Source organism: Passer domesticus, chromosome 8 (genome assembly GCF_036417665.1).
Source record: "Passer domesticus isolate bPasDom1 chromosome 8, bPasDom1.hap1, whole genome shotgun sequence".
Classification (NCBI taxonomy): domain Eukaryota; kingdom Metazoa; phylum Chordata; class Aves; order Passeriformes; family Passeridae; genus Passer; species Passer domesticus.
The window spans coordinates 39030035-39049691 of NC_087481.1; the positions used below are offsets into that span (position 1 = coordinate 39030035).

Sequence of the window (19657 nt, forward strand, 5' to 3'; positions counted from 1 at the left end):
ATTCTTGATAGAAGCAACACTTGTTGCATAAGATTAACTCTCTAAAAAGCTGACACAAACACCTTCTATTATAAACATGGGGTTTTTTTCCTTTATAAAACAGGAAGGAAGGAAAATTCTCTTCAGTGTGGAAAAGCCTGTTTTGCATGCAGACAAAACACTGGTATTTTATTATATGAAGTAAATCCCTTTATGAGAAACAAATAAGTTCAGTGTTAGATTTAAATATTTTTGGGCCACTCAATGGTTAGGTTTAATACATATTTCCCTTATGTTGCACTGTGGGAGATCTGGTCTGAACAGCAATCTCTGGCCATAAAGGACAACTGGCTTTAGGGATGATTACCAGTATAAAGCTGAGAATTTTCAGGGTTTTTTTAATCAAAACTTGTTTTTCAATGGAAGATGTTAACAAAAATATCAGTTGGGAAAAAATAAAGTGAAATAAAGAGAATGGAGGGGTAAGGAAAATCACTTCGAAGACTGTTCAATTCCATTTATAGCTGTAGTACCCCTCCTAGAGTCAGATGGTTCAGTCTGTGGGTTACTTACCTTCACAGCTCTTTTTATCAGCTGTAAGCTCGTAGCCAGGCTCACAGGTGCATTTGTAACTGCCCAGTGTGTTCTCACAGTGCTGCTCACACCCACCATTGTCCGGCAGAGAACATTCATCCATCTCTGTCAGGAAAAAAACAGAGCAAGTGGCACTTTCCTGACCACCCAAACACCCTGATATTCCTCATGCAGCCCTTCTGGACAGAAGGAACAGAGCCCTGACTGCTGAGCCAAGACGGTGTAGCAGGCACTGCAAAGCCCACACGTGCTGAAACCCTCCTAACACCAGACCATAAAGCAGTACCATTAGTGCTACTAGCCAACAGTGCTTTTTCAGGCAGGAAAACAGTGTCTCCTGTGAAGACATCCTTGTCTTTTGTTCTCATAAGCCATTTTTTTGCTGTGTTTGTTTTAAATTCCTCATGCTCTTGAGTAACTTGAGCTACCAGGAACCAACCCATTATGGCAAACACAGTAATGGAGCTGAGGGAGGTGATACCCCACGGAACAGGGTGCTGCAAAGCTGCTGGCAGGACATGCAAGTAGTTCTGCCTTTTCACAGGCACATGAACCCTTGCCCTCCTGGACTTTGAAGTCAGGTTCTTCAATCACATCTCAACAACCTGAACTGATATTTTAATACGAAGTTAGCCACTGGCTTCTCACCCTGACCCTGATTCCATATGCATCCCTTAACAGATGCTTTTATTAACATGACTGTGGTGGGTTAGCCTCAGCCAGCAGCCAAACTCCCACCTTGCAGTTGGTTCATTCCCTGGCCTGCAACTCCCGTGGAATGAGGAAGAAAACAGGAAGAATAAGAGCGAGAAAGTTTTGGGTTGAGACAGACAAATTATCCACCAATTACTGTTCTGTTCATACAGACAATTTTGGGGAATTTAACTTAATTTGATGCCAATTAATATAAATATTTGCGTGCTGGTTTAGGTATCAGGAAACCAAAACTGAAAACAAATACATTAAAACACTTACAGAAAACATCTTTCTCCTTCCCTTTGCCTGGCTCAACTTCACTCCAAGCCCCTCTTCCCCTGCCTGGTGTCCCTACAAGTTACACTCAGCCCCTTCAGCAAAGCCACAGGTGTGCAAAGGCAGAAGGGGATGGGGAGCCACAGGCAGTACATGACCCTGCTGCTTCTTCTCATTCTTCTCCCCTGCTCCAGGCAGATGAACTAACATTTCAAACATATAAAATAGGCTTCATTGATACAAATAAATTGTTGCCAAAATGAAGATAACTAAAAAGAAAAGTCCTGGAGGTATCCCATGAGATATGCCTGACTGGGTAGACACGAAGTAATTGCTCTCCATATCCTCCTGGCAATGCACCTTGGGTGTGACCAATGGCTTACCCTCTAAGCTGATTGCAGGTTTATTTCCTCTGAAAACCTAGACATTACCACTGCATGGTCTCACAAAGCATAACATTCAATTCCACCCTTAACTCTGATTTTTTAGGCAAAGTTATTTTCTTTCAGTGTTGTAAGACATTTAATTGAAGCTCTATTCCTTTCATAATTCATTAAGGCAAAGCTTTGCTCAATTGCTCAATCAGCTGTGAGTAACAGCCTGAAGAGTGCCTGCAGAGCCATCTAATTTGCTCATGGAGTGTCTGGTAGTCACAGTCCTGCTGGATATGGAGGTAGAGACTGCAGACTTTGGATTCCAGCTTGAAACTCCACATGCAGCCTGCACATGTGTCTGCACAGCTTTTGCACAGACATCAGCTCAGCCCACGATGCAAGCTGGCTAGAAATTGTGCAGCTATGACTACTGTGATGCTTGATTCAAGCAAAACCACTTTGCTCCTCAGATGAATTTACTGTCATGGACTTAAAAATGCTCTAACCATCCACAAGCTACATGGTTTCTGATTCAAATATGAGAAATCCAAGCAGACACCGAAAGATCTAGTCTGCCAGCAAAAACTCCACAGAAAATACCTGTGTCTCCAATTGCACTAGTGCACAAGTTTACACACTTTTACATAAAAAGAAACAAATTTATTTTTTACTATCTGTATCACAGAGAAAGCACTTCAGATTCAGGTGTATAACTTTCTTCCCCTACAAACTTGTAGGTGAAATTCAGTTTTTAGAGAATGACTTGCTGTGTCTCCATGTAATGCTAATCTTGAAAGACATCTCTGCCACAGTCAGCCTACACTGTTCACTCCTGAAAAGGCCAAAATATCTTTAGGAAGAAGTATTCTCTGTGCCTTTATGGAATCTGAGAAACTTAAACAAGGAAATACAGGTACTGTGAGACCTGTCCAGGGACTGAGATCAAATGTGACAGTATTTGCCAGTGATCTTGCAATCACCCTTTGTCACAGTCCATTAATACCTCTCAAATTTACAGGTGGATATAATCAGTGAATTAAACTTTATTTACCTTTTTTTTTTTTCACTTAAGTGCATGGTTTAAGCATTATGGGTTATAAATTATGACATTTTATGCCTTGAATGGTGAATAAGTGAATTCATAGGATAGACTAGTCTGAGCCAAGTGTATTGAGCCCTTACGTGTTTGTTTTAAGTCTTAAGTTCATGAAATAAAGTTTAATTCACAGAGTAAATTCTCCTAAAAATTTGAGAAGCCTAAACGGACCATGACACTCAAAACGAGACAAAAGTTAAGGTAGAAATAAATAAAGGACTTATGCAATCCAAATACTGGCACTGCAACTATTATTTCTGTCCAAGTGCAAGTGAACCTAAGATAAACATGACTGTCTGACCCCCAGCAGCTCCACAGCTATTTTCCCAAGCAGTTAGATATTTGGTTCTTGCTTCTATCAAGTCACCAGGATGCTGGTAAAGGACCATTTATAGGGTCTAGCTCTTAAAAAAAAAAAAGAAAAAAAATTAAAATCTTAGTCTTACATCTTCCTGAAGAGAATCTCAGTTTAGGAACACATTTGTTTCCTAAAGGTCTCAGTATTCTTTTACTGGCACTCTACTTGCATTTAGATTTATCCTCTCTCCAGAGGTTTCTTTTGGAATAGAACTTAAGCAGAGAGCTGGTTTTATCAGTCCTTGTGCAGTATTAGTAGTTCTTTGAAAATGTCAGTGTCCTCTGCTATGGCTAAATGGAGGTGACATTCCATCCAGCAGGGCAACATTTATGCTGACACCAGCCCAGCAGAGTTGATTTCTGTCCTAATCAGGGGGGAGGTGTTTCTGCCTAAGCATCAAGCCCCTCTACAGTCTCAAGGAAATTTGTACATAAATTCTATATTGGCAAACAAATTGTTCAAAAAAATCCTAAGTACAAGTAGATAGATGATAATGTGCCAATTGATAGAATGAATTGACTGGTGGATGGCAGTAGCTTAAGGGATGAATTGTCCCCAGCTTTGACTGTGAGAGGTACTCGATAACATACCTTTAAAGAAATTTGCTGCAAAGCCTGCTTTATTGATGGTTGCATCAGATGCGAACTTCATCCACACTTTGTTTGAGCTGGATTTGATGTCTTCTGGCTTCTCGTAGCCACAGAAGTGGCCGATGAGCGGGCTCTGTTCAGTGAGGCCATCTCGGATCTCCAGGTAGTCGTAGGAACATGCATCGTGCCACTCAATCTGCAACAGGAAAAGTGGGTGTCTGTACCTCACTAGTAAGAGTTCTTCCAGCCAGGCTAGTGACACAGACCTGCCACAGACCAGCTCTCCAAACAACTGGCCACAACTAAGTACTTGCTGTGGCTGCCACTGAGCTCTCCTGCAGCTCAAATTGCATTTGAGCCTAGGCACATGTCAGTTCTGCCACAGCTTCATGGCTGTCCTGCAGTGAAACCCAGTCCCTGACCATCCACAAACTGCTTCTGCAAAAGAAGCTGTAAGAACTAGAGCAGAACAACTGCAAACAAAAAGGTTCACGGCATAGCCATGGTGAGGTAGTGGTGTCAGTCCTTTATAGGACAAGCATGGTGAGTGTACACAAACCACAGGAGCCTGTGGGACAGATGAGATTTATGCACCAACCAAGGTCCTGCCCACTCCTGTCTGTGACTTAACATCAGCAATCAGAGACTGATCACTGGCATGTAGCTAAGAGTGTAAGACATCCTATAACCAGCAGAAGAAAACTTTTTGTGACCTCTTCAGTCTGTCTGCCATCTGGGAACATGATGTTTCTTTGGGGAGTCACAACCTGAAATCTGACAAGACCCAGTGACACCAACAGGAGTTTTTTTATTGTGACCATTTAATTCAATTTGTCCAGAGTGAAAATTTAAGGAGTCCCTACCTAAAATCATCAACACTTTTGAGTCCCTTCTAATTCTTTCTGTCTAGAGTAACAGTTTTTGAAAACTCAGCATATTTTAAACTTCAAAAATAAAAATCTCTGAGCAAACATCTGGTAAGGTAAATGGTACTCTGAAGTAGTCAAACAATTCTTTTTTAATTATTACTATTATTATTATTACTTTCTTCTTCATTTTAAAGGGTTTGTAGAGGCAAGGTAATATCTGTAATATAATATGCAATGATATTTCTCACCTCAAAGGCTTGAAATGTGATTCCTATGTGAAAACCCTCAGAAACTGTGATCTTCCAGACACACTCTTTGGAAGGTCTGTAGTCATCTGGGTAATTGGGAGATTGGATCTGGCCAGCATCTTTGTGTATTTCTCCACCACAAATAGCTGTAGAGAAATAAAAAAGAAACAATAAACCCACAAGACTGCAGGTTTCTCTCTAGGTAAAGCCCACTCCATACACACCTTTCTCATCCAAACTGTTTCAGTATGGCTTGCTATACAAAGGCAACACACAAGTCACATATGTTTTTAACATTTTGTCTTATAACAGTGTCTCCTATCTTGCTGCCCTAATATCCTCAGAAGGTGAGCTAACTGGGACAGAGATTTTTATACATTTGTGTTGTTCATACTCCTGATCACCTTCATATCTGCTAGAAACCTGCTACCAGCACTAAGAACCAAGAAAAGCTGGGGGTGAGGGGTGGGAGAGGGGAGGAGTTACAAATCTAATCCAGCCACACGATGGCAATATTAACAAGCACAACTTGAGCTGCTCACCACCAGACCATCAGGCTGACTGCTGCGCATGAAAAATTAAGTTTTAGTGTCAAATATAAGAGTAAGGTTACATAGCAAAATAGAAAATTTAATGGAAATCTAGTTTAACACAAAACTAATGAATATCTTGAAGACAACAGCAGCTCAGCAAAACTGTCTGCAAGACTAAGTAAGAAATGAAAGTATGATCACAGGCTAAAACCTGTTATCCACAATGCATGACACACATCTACAAGGCACACAAATGTTTTGGCTGTGCCTGAAGTCAAGGAAACAAAAAGAACCTGCAGAAAGTACAACAGAGATGCTACTGCAATGACACCTGCCAGATATCAACCATCCTCACCCTTGGCTTCTCCCCACAAGGCACTGCATTAGCAATTCAGATATGGGTCTCCATGTAGTGTCCTGCAGATTGCTTGCAGTGGGTAACACTGTCTCGATCTTGCATTGTAAGCTGCTAATGTAACAGAGCTAAAAGCACTGCTTCATTACTGCAGCTAACCTCTTTCTTACAGAATCAGTGCTAAGCACCACCAAAAAGCTGCACCCAAAAATTCAGCTACAGAGCACAATTTAGATTGCAATTTGAGTTCACATATTCAGAGCTACAAGTGGTGCTTGAGAAAACCGCTGAAGGAGCCTTTAAAAAACAGTCTCCCCCACCCAACAGAAAGAGGCTTCTGACATACAGCTGAGTGTCAACTATACTTGGAAGAGCCTTACTGCAAAATGGAAAGAACACCTAGGGATAGAGCCTGAGAAGATGATAATGATGGCACACTCAGGGCTGTCAGCAGCTGTAGGGCAAAACCACCATCATCTTCCCATCTTAAATCTCACGAAAGAAAGGGAACAGAATGACTGAACTAAGAGGACACTTTCACTACATAAACTGTCATTTAGGATCAAGTAATTCTACCATCATGTGGCTGCCTGCTTCTGCCTCTTTCCTCACATCTTCTAAAAACTTTAGGGCCAAGACTTGGAGAAATCCAAACCCAAAAATCAGTTCTCACCCAGTTTCCAGAAAAGTTCAGATGCATGAGCATTCATATGCACTGTCACTCAAGCAGAAGACAGAGAAGCAGTGCTAAATTTGAGGGAGGAGTTCAAAAGAAAAAGAGGAACTAATGGCATCAGAGAAAGATTTTGGACAAAATTTGATAGAAAATTAAACACTTATATGCAATCCCTCCTGGAAATAAAAACTACCTTTATTGCCTAAGAACAGAAGTCACAAAACACCTGAGCAAGCCACTTTCCAGAGGGCAAAAAAAACCCAGACATTATCAGAACTTGCTTAAGAGGGAAATAGAGATTATAGAAGATTTTTGGAAAATCTCCTATTTCAGCAAATAAATTATGGAGAGACATGTAGATAATCTCTCTACCTGATGTTCTGATAAGAGGAGGCTGAGATATCCAATGATTAAGCATTCCCTTCATCATCCAGGGATAAGAATGAAACTGTGCCATGAGCCATCACTGTCTGTAGTACAAGCTGGTTTACACCAGTCATACTCTGCGCCTGCTCTCAGGCAAAGCCATGGATTTGACAGCCTTACAATGGGAAATTTCTTGCAGGAAATGCTTATATAAAAAGTCACTCTTGAAGAGCCAGGAAAATATGAACTTGGAGTTTGTTTGACCACTAGATGCACATACTACCTTCAGTTGCTCTATTCAAAAATCAAGTGCAGCAAGCTCATATTTACTGAATCTTTAGGGATCACTTATTAACCAACAGGAAATATGAGAAATTGTCAAGGGAAAACAAAGTCACTTTGCAAAGTGATTTTGGAATGCAGCCAATGTAATTTTTTTTCTTCCAATACCATTTAGCAATATGAAGGATGATGCCATACACACTAATTTGATCACTTCTAATTCCAACAAACTACCATAAAAGGGGTGTTACAAACCACATGATCCAGGCAATAGCATCTTTTTAGGAGAGATGTTTAAAAAACCCAACATCAGGCAAGCCACTTCTGTCTCTGGGGCAACAATTCCTGCAGAAACCAGACATTTCTCTTGTGAAACAGATTTGTTAGCCCCAAACTGCTGTGAAATCCTCATACGCTTTATTTGCACTTCCCCAACAGTCCCATGTTTGCTTCACTTCCCTCTGTTAGCATCATTATTCATGAGTTTATGGGACACTTGGGCACTGGGCTTCCAGCATTATGCTTATCCCTGTGGCTGAAGAAAGAAGATGATGCAATGTTGATATCAATACAGTCAACCTCAATACTGTTGACAACACTGTTATTCCTAAGAAAAATACCTGCTGCCCAGAAAACAATGAGGGCTTTTAGAATCATTACTGCAAAAAAACCCAAGCATATACAGAAAGGGAAGTTACTGATTTTTAATGACTGTGATGGTATTGTTCCTCCTCTGAAGTGGTTTCATCATCTGAGTGCTATGCAAGTTTCTAAAATACCTGAGCTATAGAAGATCTGACATGTTAATTCCCAATTTTCTGTAAGTAAAACATACAAAGGAGAAACAGAAGACTAATCTTTGAATTTGAGGGAAAAAACCTCAACCAAACAAACAAAACCACCCCAAGACAATCTGTATTAAGTGATATAAAATGTATGATCCCAAACAGAACTTTGCCTGTCAAAATACTGAAAGAAACTCTTGCTCCACACACTGCTGCTTGCAGAGGCTGATTAGACCAAACAGAGCCTGGACTAAGTATGGAAGCCATTGCTTTGTGTTCCCATCCTGTTGTGCCCCCAAAATGTGATAATCTAGTTGGAAAATCCATGCCTAGTCTACTGAAACAAGCCACAAAATCTGCCAATTCCCATAAAAAGAAGGGCACAGCTGTATCTAACCACACAGTGCAGCAGAACTTCTGCTGATCCCATAACCCCTGCATCCTGTTCCATCTACTCCGTACAATGCAGATTTCTGGCTAAGGGTTGTACCTTCATAGACCGCAAAGAAGCCTTTGCCCAGGATGTTGCTGCTGCTCCGGAACTCGATCCACAGCCTGCTGTCTGTAGAGATTACTGGTTCAGGAATCTTGTCACCACAAAATCTACCTAGAAGGCAGGAAAGCAACAATAAAGATCTCTACAATCTCCTGAGGGACAGCACAGCATAACAGGTACCTGTGACTCTGGGAAGCAAAGAGTCTTTGGTAAAGGAGTGTGCTTGTGTAAACACCCTTTCACATCCATCAGCTGTGCTTTTGGAAAAGTTTCTGTGTCCCCCCTTCATTAATTCATATTCTTTTCCATTATTAAGTGAATTAAAGTTCTCTTCAGCTGGGAGCAGAATCCAGTTACAGATGAAGCCTCTACTGCTCTGGTAAATTCAAAAGGGCTCTTGTCTTGATCACGTAATTGAGCAAATGTGCTACCATGGTGGGGAAGAATCCCCCTGTCCTTCTAGAGATGTGGCATTAGGGAATGTCCTTTCCACCTGCTAAGCCTTGAGAACTCCTTCAGCACTTTGCACCCAGGAGCAAATACACCAAGTCAAACCAAGGGCAGGACATGGCCATGCTGATGAGAAAAAAGTCATTTATCTCATTCTCTGTTCAGCAAATCCCAGTTAAGCTTCTGCAGTCATTTAATTTCTTTCAGGAGAAAGAGACCAGGAGCCATTTTGCTCCATGATGCCCTAGATTTGAGCTCTCTGGCATGTACCAGCACTGGTAAACTCCCAAATTTTGCCAGTAGCAATGAATCCTGAAACAGAACAGCTGCAGATGGCGTCTGCAGCCTGGACAACCTCAATTTAGTGCTCCTCTATTAAGGCCAGAAGCTCCTCACAGAAACAGAGCAAGCACCAAGTATGGACTGATAGGCAGGCACCTGCACATGGGTCAGGAGCTTGCACAGAGCAAACATGGTTTTTCACTTCAGCTGGCACCAGCAGGGCTGTACACTGAATTCAACATGGTCTTGGCAGCCTGTCCAACCAAACCCCAGTTGGAATCTGACAGAGGCAAAGAGCAGTTCTTCAGCTTGAATTCAGTCAGGACAGCAGTGATAGGGATCCTGGCCTTCCAATGCCAGGCAAAAGCATCTTTGAACAACTTCCACTGGGTAAAAACCTGGTTAATGCCTTGCCTTCAAGACAGCACTGTATTTCCCATTAACTGGCTGGAAATGGCAGTTTCACTACCAGTTTTTTTTCTTGCAGAGTCACCCATCCAAACATTATCTTGGACCCAACTTCACTCAGCTACTCTTGTGCTTCTAACTTGCCCAGTGCTGTTGGGGCAGTGTGACAGCCTTGCAACATATCAATAGCATCCCCCAACTCCACTCCCAAAGGGGATGCTAAAAACAGCATCAGCACTGCAAAGCTTCTTCCTCTAGGGTCACTAAGCAACTTCCTCCTGGATTTAGGCTTGGAGTTTAACAAGGGTGTCAAGAAGAGGAAACACAGATGAGAAACGAGAATGAGCAAGCTCCTCAGAGTATGATAAAGGGCCCATTCATAAAAAGTTATACACCATTTAAAGGCTGGGTTTTCACACACTTTCCTGGGAAAATATGCAGCACACATGTATTTTTTCTCTCCACAAGAAGCCCGTGCTTTCACAATTCACACTAATCCCCCTCCTCACCCCCTGCTGAATTGCCGTCTGTCTGCCTCTCTGACCTAATTTCATGGGCTCAGCCCCATGCGGGAACCATGGCCACTCATGCAGCGTCTCCTTCCAGATGGAAACACTCCCAAGTCCACCTGCACTAGGGGACGGGGAGGTGCTTGGCTTCTGAAGTACCTTTAAATTACTCAGCAGAAAAAAAAAAATAACGAGGAGCTAAGTTGCAGCTGCTGGAGCCATGTTACCTGACACATATGCAGCAGAGAACAGCAGTATATGCTGCCAACCCAAAAATAGGCAGTAAAGAGTAAAACCAGCTGCCAACTGTCCTGAAAGGGAGGCCCACTGAAACCTGGGAAGCAGCATGGCTTCAGCCTCAGCACCTCACCTGGTACCAGGGCTACGATGTAGGGGCCAAGGAGAGCACCCAATGCTCACTAGCCCAGTTCTATTCTGCTAGCATGGGGTGCAGCCCCTCTAACACAGCTGGGGATGATGCCCAACCTGACTGCTTCCTTTCTTTTAGGCAGAAGGGGCTGTTGCAGTACCAATTTTACATGTTTGGGACACTGAGCTTAGGGGATAAGGTCAGGATCAGAGGCAGTGGCAAAGCAGGTAGGACTCTTGAACCCTTCAAGGTGAATGAAGACTTGCAGTTACAATAGCAGGAGGCAGAGAAATGGAGGATACAGAGGAGCTGCACTTCCTAGAGATCCCTGGGAGCAGAAGCAGAGTGGAGCCCTTGCACATCTTGACATGGCATGTGTTACTGTAGGACATGAAAAAACATGATGCGAACATGCTGCTGTTCTTAAGGTAAAAACGCGAAGTTTATTTTCTGACTCTAACATTTATAGACTTCCAAAGGTGACAGTGGATTGGAGGGTGAAAGTGTCACCTCTCCAATTACACTGGATAAACTAAAGGTCCATCGAATTTCTCCTCTTTTATAAAAGAATACAAAACAATAAGTTATTTACAAGAAGTGTGTGAGAAAGTTTGTCACAAGAATATAAACATTAGAAGGCTTAGAAAATCTTAAAAAATCAGGGCGACAGGCATGGTCTAGCAAGTCCCTGCTAGGACTACAGAGGCTCAAAGTACAGAATACAGTGTATTTGTAAACACAAACTCATGAGAAATGATGGCAGGAGCTTGGGTCAGGAGCTGTGCAGCTGCTTCATTCTGACTGCCTGACAGTTCTTCCCTGGACTTAGGAAAGAGCAATAACAAAACTCCAGAGACTACATTTTTAGTCCCAGTCAGGGTCCTGGCTTGCTTCCCTCCCTGCCTCATTTTTCAAGCTGGAAAAGGAAGGAATAAAGCCTTTGTGACCACAGGGCTTAGAGCATAGATCACTGGGAATGAACACAGCACACTGACATCTCTTGATGGAGACACTAAAGGATGGCCAGTGCACTGGCAGAACCCAGGATCCTTCCAAGTAAAGGAAAGTTTGTTTCTGTCCGTTTCCCCCACCCACTCTCCAAAGCATCAAGAAGAATACGAAAAACATAATTAAAATGAAATAGCTACTCACCCAACAACGGAGCCTTCCTCCAGTAGCCATCACGCACCTCCACATAATCATACCAGCAAAGGCGACTTTTAAATAAATCCATTGATGTGAAATTCAACATAATCTGAAAAGAGAGAGGGCACATTTCTCCTTGGGTAGAGAGTTACTTTAAAGAGAAGACTCTACAGATTGTTTAATGTTTCATTTTCACTACCGTGCTGCCTAAGTAAGCATGCAAGGCAAAGACAGTTGGGTCATTTGCAGGATTTGTACACCACCTTTTCTCAGAAAAGAAAGGCTTCTCAAGGTGTTTTAATTAAATCATGACAGCATACGACAGCAGAGAGCCCTTTACTACCAATTCTGTAATTCAAATTCAATACATCTCAGTTACTAAAATGTTACTTTAAAAAAAGCCCAGTTCAGATTTCTAAAATTAAACCCTTTGGTTTTGAGTAATGTGAAAATCATAGAGAAAGACATTGTCACAAACCACACATATTTGGAGTCTATACCTGAATATAAATGATACTGGTAAGAAGTATCTAATTTTGTTAATTAGGTTCCACATTCTGACCATCAGACTCACACCATTACTGTGATGCAATTGCATTCAGTGGCTTTAACAAACAGTTATTTTAACAAAAGTTATTTTCATCTCCTTCCTCTCTAAGATGGATCACTGGCCTTGGTCTGGGAGGTCACCTATGGAGGTCAGCATTGGCATGTACTTGTATTTTTTTTCTGGCAAGATTACATTTGCCATGTAATTAATTTACATCCAGAATCTGAACATAGTCACAGAAATGTCTTTACGTTAAAATGGATGTTCTACCCCAAAGTACTGGTTGGATGTGCAGAGTGCAGTCTGTAATGATGTCACTCACTTTTTTCCACATTTTTGCAGTATTCTGACTTTAGACAGCAAAAGGAGATTCATCTGTTTCTATGCAGATGAATGCTGTAAGCCTAATATCTGTTCTGAACTAACACCTCAGTACAACAATTAGCACCAACCGCTGCATTGAATTAAACAGGTAAATTGAAGCATTTACTCTGAAATCAATTCTTTATTTCCTTTTTTAACATTAGTGGTTCAGCATTAGTTAGATGCCGGGTCCTTCCCGACACAACTCTGAAGAGGTTGAGGAGCAAAGGGAGAGTTTATAGTGAGACTGACCCCACGAAACTCTCAGCGCTACAGTGGTCAAACCTGGACGGCTCTTGGCCCTCTCGCCCCAGCGATGCTCTCCCTGCAGCTGCTGGCAGGAGCTCAGCATGGCATGGGACTGGGCTTGCAGGTGACAGAAACAGGTCCCGGAGCCAGGCAGCTGCTGCAAAACAAACGAGCTCTGCGCTTCTTTGTCCGAGTGTGAGTCTTAAGCGTGTCTTGAGGGTGATCCTCAGCAAAGTCACTCTGCCAAGGAGTGGGCTGCTCATTCTTGCAGCCTGGTATGGCGTGACAGGCCTGAAGGGCTGGTGTTGCTGGATTAAGGAAAGATTTCATTTCTACAGGAAGATCAATAAAACAAAAGGAGCTGGGAGGAAAGTGGACAGGGTGGGTGATTGATGTGCAGCGGGGCTTGGCGTTTCAAGGCGGGAAGTGGGAGTTCCCTGACAGGGACATTATGCCTGCATGACAGGGGCAGGCCACGGATGTCACTCACGGCTCCTCAGCTCCCTTCAGGAGCCCAGATTGCAGCACATTTTATCTAACTCATCTGACTGGCTTTGGAATGTGTGCTTGCCAAAGCTAACAGGTGGCAGGAAATGTCCACACAGGGTTTAGTGTCAAACTGAGAGGGAGGATCAGAGATCAACACACAGCCCAAATATGTGAGGGGCTCTGCTCCAGCATCACCACTTCTCTCCTCAAAATCATGTATTCTTGACTCCATCTCTCTCCTGAGTGGTGCTCAGGAGCCTTTCCAGCCTCCACTCCTGCATGCCAGGCACGCAGAGATCTTCTGGCAGGTTCTAACACTGTCATCAAGGCAAAACCTCACATGAGGGAAGTGCAGCTTGTGCTGCTCTGGCACCTACCTTCTCCCCTGGGGTCACCGAGATCCTCCAGACACAGTGGGAATAGGAGGGGTAGCCATTTGGAAAGCCAGGGGCTGAGAAATTACCTGTTGAATCTTGCAAGGTCTCTCCACAAGCTGCAGGAGAGGGGAAAAAATCCTGTCAAAAAGGAGTGACTCTGGAAGACATCGGGGTCTACCAAACTGACTGCTCATGGCTGCTGTGTGCAGGCTGGTGGCTGGTACTCCAACAGTGCTCATTCATGGCTCTGCCCAAAGGTCACTGGCCTGAAGCCTTGCTAAAGAGGTGATGTGAAATTTGTCAGAATTTCTGGCATAGAAGATGATCAGTGCAAGGATATAGATGAAACAGCCACTAAAGAAGAATCATTCTTCCTTCATCATCCTTACATACGCCAGCACTTTCAGGTTTCAATTGAGGAATATCTCATTCATTAATCAAATGCAAACTATTAACCTCACCCCACCTCACAACCCCACTCTGCTGCCAGCAAATCTGTTTTCACTTCATTACAAGCTGAGCAATGAAGTTCTCCTTAGTTACCATTGTAAATTGTCTTTTTTGGGCTTAAAACATCCTAACAAAAACAGGGCAAGTCCCATCACCCTCAGCACGTTCTCAGCCACTACACTGCACAGGACAAAATACAAGCACAGCAGTCCATTGCTCCTCAACTTCCTGTTTTGTGGCCTGCTGCAGCTGATGAAATGTAGATCCCAGAGCGACTTTTGGGAAGCAAAGAATATTCACATGCATATGATCCTTTAGGGAACTGCAGCTTCCAACATCTGGAAAAGCTGTGACTACTGTAGTTCTGCTCTCTGAGACAGGATGGCCGAGCTGGAACAAGGAGGACCATCCACATCTGCAGAGCACCTGACTGGCTGGGTGGAAGGACCACAGATATCAAGGCTCCCATTTTCTCGGCAGTGCCCACTAGACACATCCAAATGCCAATTGCAAGGAGCAGGGACCTTGGCTTGCCTGCTTCCCAGTTGTTTTTCCAATTTCATAACCAACTGATATTACAAAGCTCCACTGGACCTGTGACTTTGTTTCCTCAGAGACGGCAAGGCAGCCCCCAAAAATCCCTGACTGAGCAGCAGTGCTTTGAAAGACCTGACTGAGGCCTTCCCTTTCTCATGGAAATGCCAGGGGTTGTTCCTCTGCTTGATGATATCACAGGGTAATTTTACAGCCACGATTACATTTAGATGGGAGGGTTGGCAGTTGAGCTGAAAAGAGACTGGTTCCACTGAAAAAGTGCAATATGTTCAAGCAGGGGAGAAGGAGTCATCTAATCCAGAATTTCTTAATTTCCCTAAGGAAGTTTGATCCACAGGTTGACAGATCAGACTAGATGAAAAAATGTGGGGACACAGAAAGGAGCTTTTTAATATATTTTTTTAATAAATAGGGAATCCCAATCCACAACTCACCAGGATAAATAAATATTCTTTTTCTCTGCTCAAAAATCTATTTAAACAAACATGAAATGATAAAGGGAGCTCACAATCACAGGAAACATGCACAATATGAGCATAGTGATAGGCTATTATTGCCCTCAGATGAACCACAGTAAAGATTTCCAAGAGGCCAGACTTAATTCTCCCAGAGTGCAATTACACAGCAACTGGCAAGACTCTGCAATTATGGCACAGGTACTATTGTGCCTACTTGCAAAGACTAGTTTGCTGAAATATGAAAGCAGACCTGTCTAACTCTGTGAGCCCTGCAGAGGAAACTGCCCAGACACTGTGACAGGCTGGCCTTGCAGCATGGGGCAAGGGCAGGGCAAGCACGACAGTGAGCAATGCATCTTTGGGGGGAGAGCACAGCCTGTTGCATAGCACCCTAAAAAGCAATATGACTGTACTCCACTTAGTAGCAAAGAACCCAAGGGGTCCAGTAAAGCAACTGTTTGGTACTTCTGGGATCCAAGAAACTGAGCAGGTAGAAAGGACCAGAGGAGAAAAGCAAAGCAGTAAGATGGATGCTTCAGAACTCATCTGTAAATTAAGCAGTTGGGTGACAGGCACTTACAGCTCATCAGCTGGCTACTGGTACACTATATCTTTTTGAAAATGCCCAGAGAACTGGAGGAAATTATACAAGGCAGGACCATTCTCCATTTACTGTTTAGCCATTCCTGCACAATTAGCACAGCTACACAAGCCTTTTTCCTTTAGCACACCATAAGACAGCAGGCTGAGCTGTTTTAAAGCTTTTGTAGTCACGGTAGTCATCAAATTCTCAACTGGGCAGCCACAGCAAATCTAGCATTGACTACTATGTAGCAAACTGCATCTTGCCTTCCAGAAATTCCTCCAGCAGATTTCATTTGATTTCACCTGGCTTGGCACTAACTTTAAACCAGCAGGTATAAGCTTTGAGGAATTAAGGGCAATTTAAACCAGCAGGGTTTTAGCATGGACAGGCTAAGCAAGCCCTAACTGTAGCAGGCACACGAGCTCCAGTCTAACCAGTGGAGGGCCCTGTTTTGTTACAGCAGACACAGCAGTTGTTCTGGCTGATTCCACTGCATGCTTGTAACTCATCCTCCACCATACTAGCTCTTTTTTTGGAGATATTATTAGGTATTCTCAGATGGAGACTCTCTGTAAAAGAGAAGCCATCTGCCACTCAACTTCTGAATTATGTTGCTGCATTTTACCCTAAAATTCTTAGCTTGACTGCTGAACAAAGTGTCTTCATCCTAAAGTCTCATTCAGACCCTGCTTGAACACATACAGATGAAGTCTTTTGGTTTTGAACTCCTTTGCTTTGTATTTTGCAGAGGAAGAAAACTTTTCAAGCTACAGATTCAAATAGGAGAAGATGTTAATGTCATTAAATATATTGCACCTCTTCTCCTAAGACGCAACTTCTGCACAAATTTTGATGCAAAGAAAAAAATACCAAAGCAGAACAACAGATATTTGAAAAAAAAAGTTTAATAGGCTTAAATCTCTAATTATTTTGCTGCCTAATATGTTCTGAACTGCAATAACCTCTAGTAGAGCTTTGTGGAAAAAAAAAAGTAGGAAAAGTTCTACTTCACAAATGGAAAACTTGAGACTCACAGAAGAGTCCTCATTTTAAAGAAAGTTGCTTTGTAACTTTTAGTTAGTACCTCAGGCCAAAGTGGCTTTTCAGCTTGCCTTGAGAAATCTAAATCTGTAATTGATTCTTTCAGCAACGGGAATGAAAAGCCTGATTGGATTAAGTCTGACTCCAACAAAAAACATAGTGCAAAACAAATGAACCCCTAAACTAATCCATGAAATAATTTTGAACAAACAGCATTTTATTCAACCAAATCTAAAATCAATTTAGAGATGGATGAGTGTAAAAAGAAAAACATAATGATGAGGTAAAAAGAAAAAAAAAGTTAATTAGAACTAACAGACCTAAAAGTTATACCACCCATTATATGACAAAAGCAGTAATCTTCAAACATACAGACCCTGAATCCCTCAGAATTCATTCTAGACCCTTATGGACTCATACTTTTTGACCTGCATTTGGACACAGAAAAACAGTGGATTTGCACACCAGCTATGGACTGGACCCTTATGGACTCATACTTTTTGACCTGCATTTGGACACAGAAAAACAGTGGATTTGCACACCAGCTATCTCCAGTCTACCAGACACCTTTCCACCATTTTGCTAACTCCTAGTCCCCACTCTGCCCGTAACCTTGTACATCAGTTTAATTTTCTACAAATAGAGCCTACACTGGACCAATCTGAAGCCCTAAACCCAACAAGAATACTGGCAAAGTCCTAACAGGAGACACATCTTAGGCATGTTCACCTCTCCCCGACAGCTCCAGCCTAAAGCATTTGATGGTCTATGTTTCCCAAGTCTCTTTCCTCAAAGGGTGGTGCTCTTGAACTCCAACACCTTCCACACAAACCACGTGTCTGGAAAGTAGGATCCACCTCTCCAAGCCACATTTACCTGGGCATTTGTACAGCTTCCTTGCCTGGGCGATGTCCCCCTGGCTCAGGCGCACGCGCTGGCCGATAGTTGGCCGGACCCCATTGTCATCGCGACGGGGAAGGATGGTGTCGAGGAAAACTCCTCTAAAGGGAACAGCAGAGAGACACAGAGCAGTGAAGCAGGGAAAGTTACACAATGAACAGAAAGTAGAGCTGGCAGGCCTCCCACACCCCATCCCCCTGACCATATATCCCGTGCTAACAAGCAGTAGTGGTTCAGCTTCTAATAACTGCTAACTATCTCAAGACAGCCTTCTCACTACAGCAGACAGCTTCCAAATGTACAAGCAAGTCTGCCAAGCCAAATTCCTCTTGGATATCTCAAAATTGCTGCTGCCTCTGTTTGAGGTAGCACATTCCTTGCCATAAATCAGGAAAAGCAATGAAATATTCCTGCAGACAGTTCATGGCACATCTGGCTCAGCAGGAGCACAGATTTGGCGTTTAAGCCAAAGGAGCAGAGGAAGGGGAGCTTTCCCACTAGCAGATGGGGCTGGGCTGGCAGTGGTTGCCACAGACAAGAGGAAAAGATCATGTGCTCTACCTTTGTTCTGTATGAGTTTCCAAACTAATAACTCCACTTTGTCTCTGCCTCTCTTTACTTGCTACTATTTCTTCCATGTGCTTCACACTCAGGATCTCTTTACTGCACATCTGATCTCAGTCCTGTGAAGGATTTAAGCTCAGGCCTCACTTCTATCAAAATACAGTCCCATATAGCCAAGCAAGAGCTTGCACACAAAAAGAGACCCCAAGGGAGCATTAGGACTGTAGAGAAGGAGGGAGGGAATCAGAAACCTGAACTCCAGGTTGGCAAAATCCAAGCTCTTGCAGCCAGGCTGTCCAGTCCACAGGAACCTTTCACTGCAGCCCAGACAGGCCGGGGATGCCAAGGCTAACACCGAGCTTAGCCTTCAGCATCAGCTCAGTGAGGCAGACTGCTCTTTCTGAAGGACAGGATACAACTGCCCAGAGAGCCCAATGGGAAATCAGGGCAGAAACAATAATTTTAGTGCTGCCTAGTCCAGAGGTGGGGAGGGAAGGGGGAAATTGTTTTGTAAATATTCAAACTGAAGAGAGAAATAGAGGGAAAGGAATTTAATCTGGTTTGAAAACTGGAATCAGCTGTTGCACGGGAGATGTTGGCATTTTTTCAGCAGTAGAAAAATTCCTCATCCGCACCAAAACCAATACTTACAAGATCTAAGGCGAGTCCCTCAAATTTCAATTTATAAATTCAGTTTGTAATGCCAGCTGCATGCCTTGGACTGAATTTAAGTTTATGTATTGAAAATAAATCCTCCAATTCCAGAAACACCACAAGCATAGAAATAGGTCAGTTTGCTCACAGTAAATTTTCAAGCCTCCTCAGGAGTTCATAGAAGAACACAGCATTTGGCAGGGACATACTTCTATGGCCTCTGAAATGCTTTCTGCAGACCTCCAGGCTCAACCAGGGAAGAATGACAGAGTTTAATAGAAAAACCACCACTTGCACATGCAAACTTTTGATTCTTTTTCCCATTCCAGCCCTCACAACTGTGCACTCACAGCCCTCAGCTTTCTGCACGTAGTGTATACCTCAGGCACTGCTCACACAACACAAACAACCCATAACTTCCAACTACCCTTGCTACCTGCCAAACACATTTTCTTCTAGAAGGCTGCACTCTATGCTGAGGCAGTAAGATTTTTGGTTTTGCTTTTTCCTCCAACTGAATTTTTTCTCTTTTCACATGCATTGCTGAACATGACTCCCAACTACAGAGCAGTAGGTACAGTTTCTCTCATTTTGCCATCAAAGGAACCAAGAACAGGAGAATCTGTCTGGCCCAAACCACAAAAAATCCCAGAAGTCCCATGCTGTCCACCCAAACCTCATCT

The 19657-nt window shown here is 43.0% G+C and overlaps 1 protein-coding gene across 4 annotated transcripts in view; it reads right to left on the reverse strand.

Moving 5' to 3' along the window:
* The window catches only part of TLL2 (tolloid like 2), an 83835-nt gene that overhangs the window by 9636 nt on the left and 54542 nt on the right, over window positions 1–19657 (reverse strand). For all 4 annotated transcript variants that reach the window (XM_064430594.1, XM_064430592.1, XM_064430593.1 and 1 more), the window contains 7 exons: window positions 17733–17857; window positions 13767–13882; window positions 11745–11847; window positions 8568–8684; window positions 5081–5226; window positions 3964–4159; window positions 553–678 (listed from right to left, as the gene is read on the reverse strand). In XM_064430594.1, coding sequence (XP_064286664.1) covers window positions 553–678; window positions 3964–4159; window positions 5081–5226; window positions 8568–8684; window positions 11745–11847; window positions 13767–13882; window positions 17733–17857 — 929 coding nt within the window. The remainder of the gene's footprint in view (window positions 1–552; window positions 679–3963; window positions 4160–5080; window positions 5227–8567; window positions 8685–11744; window positions 11848–13766; window positions 13883–17732; window positions 17858–19657) is intronic.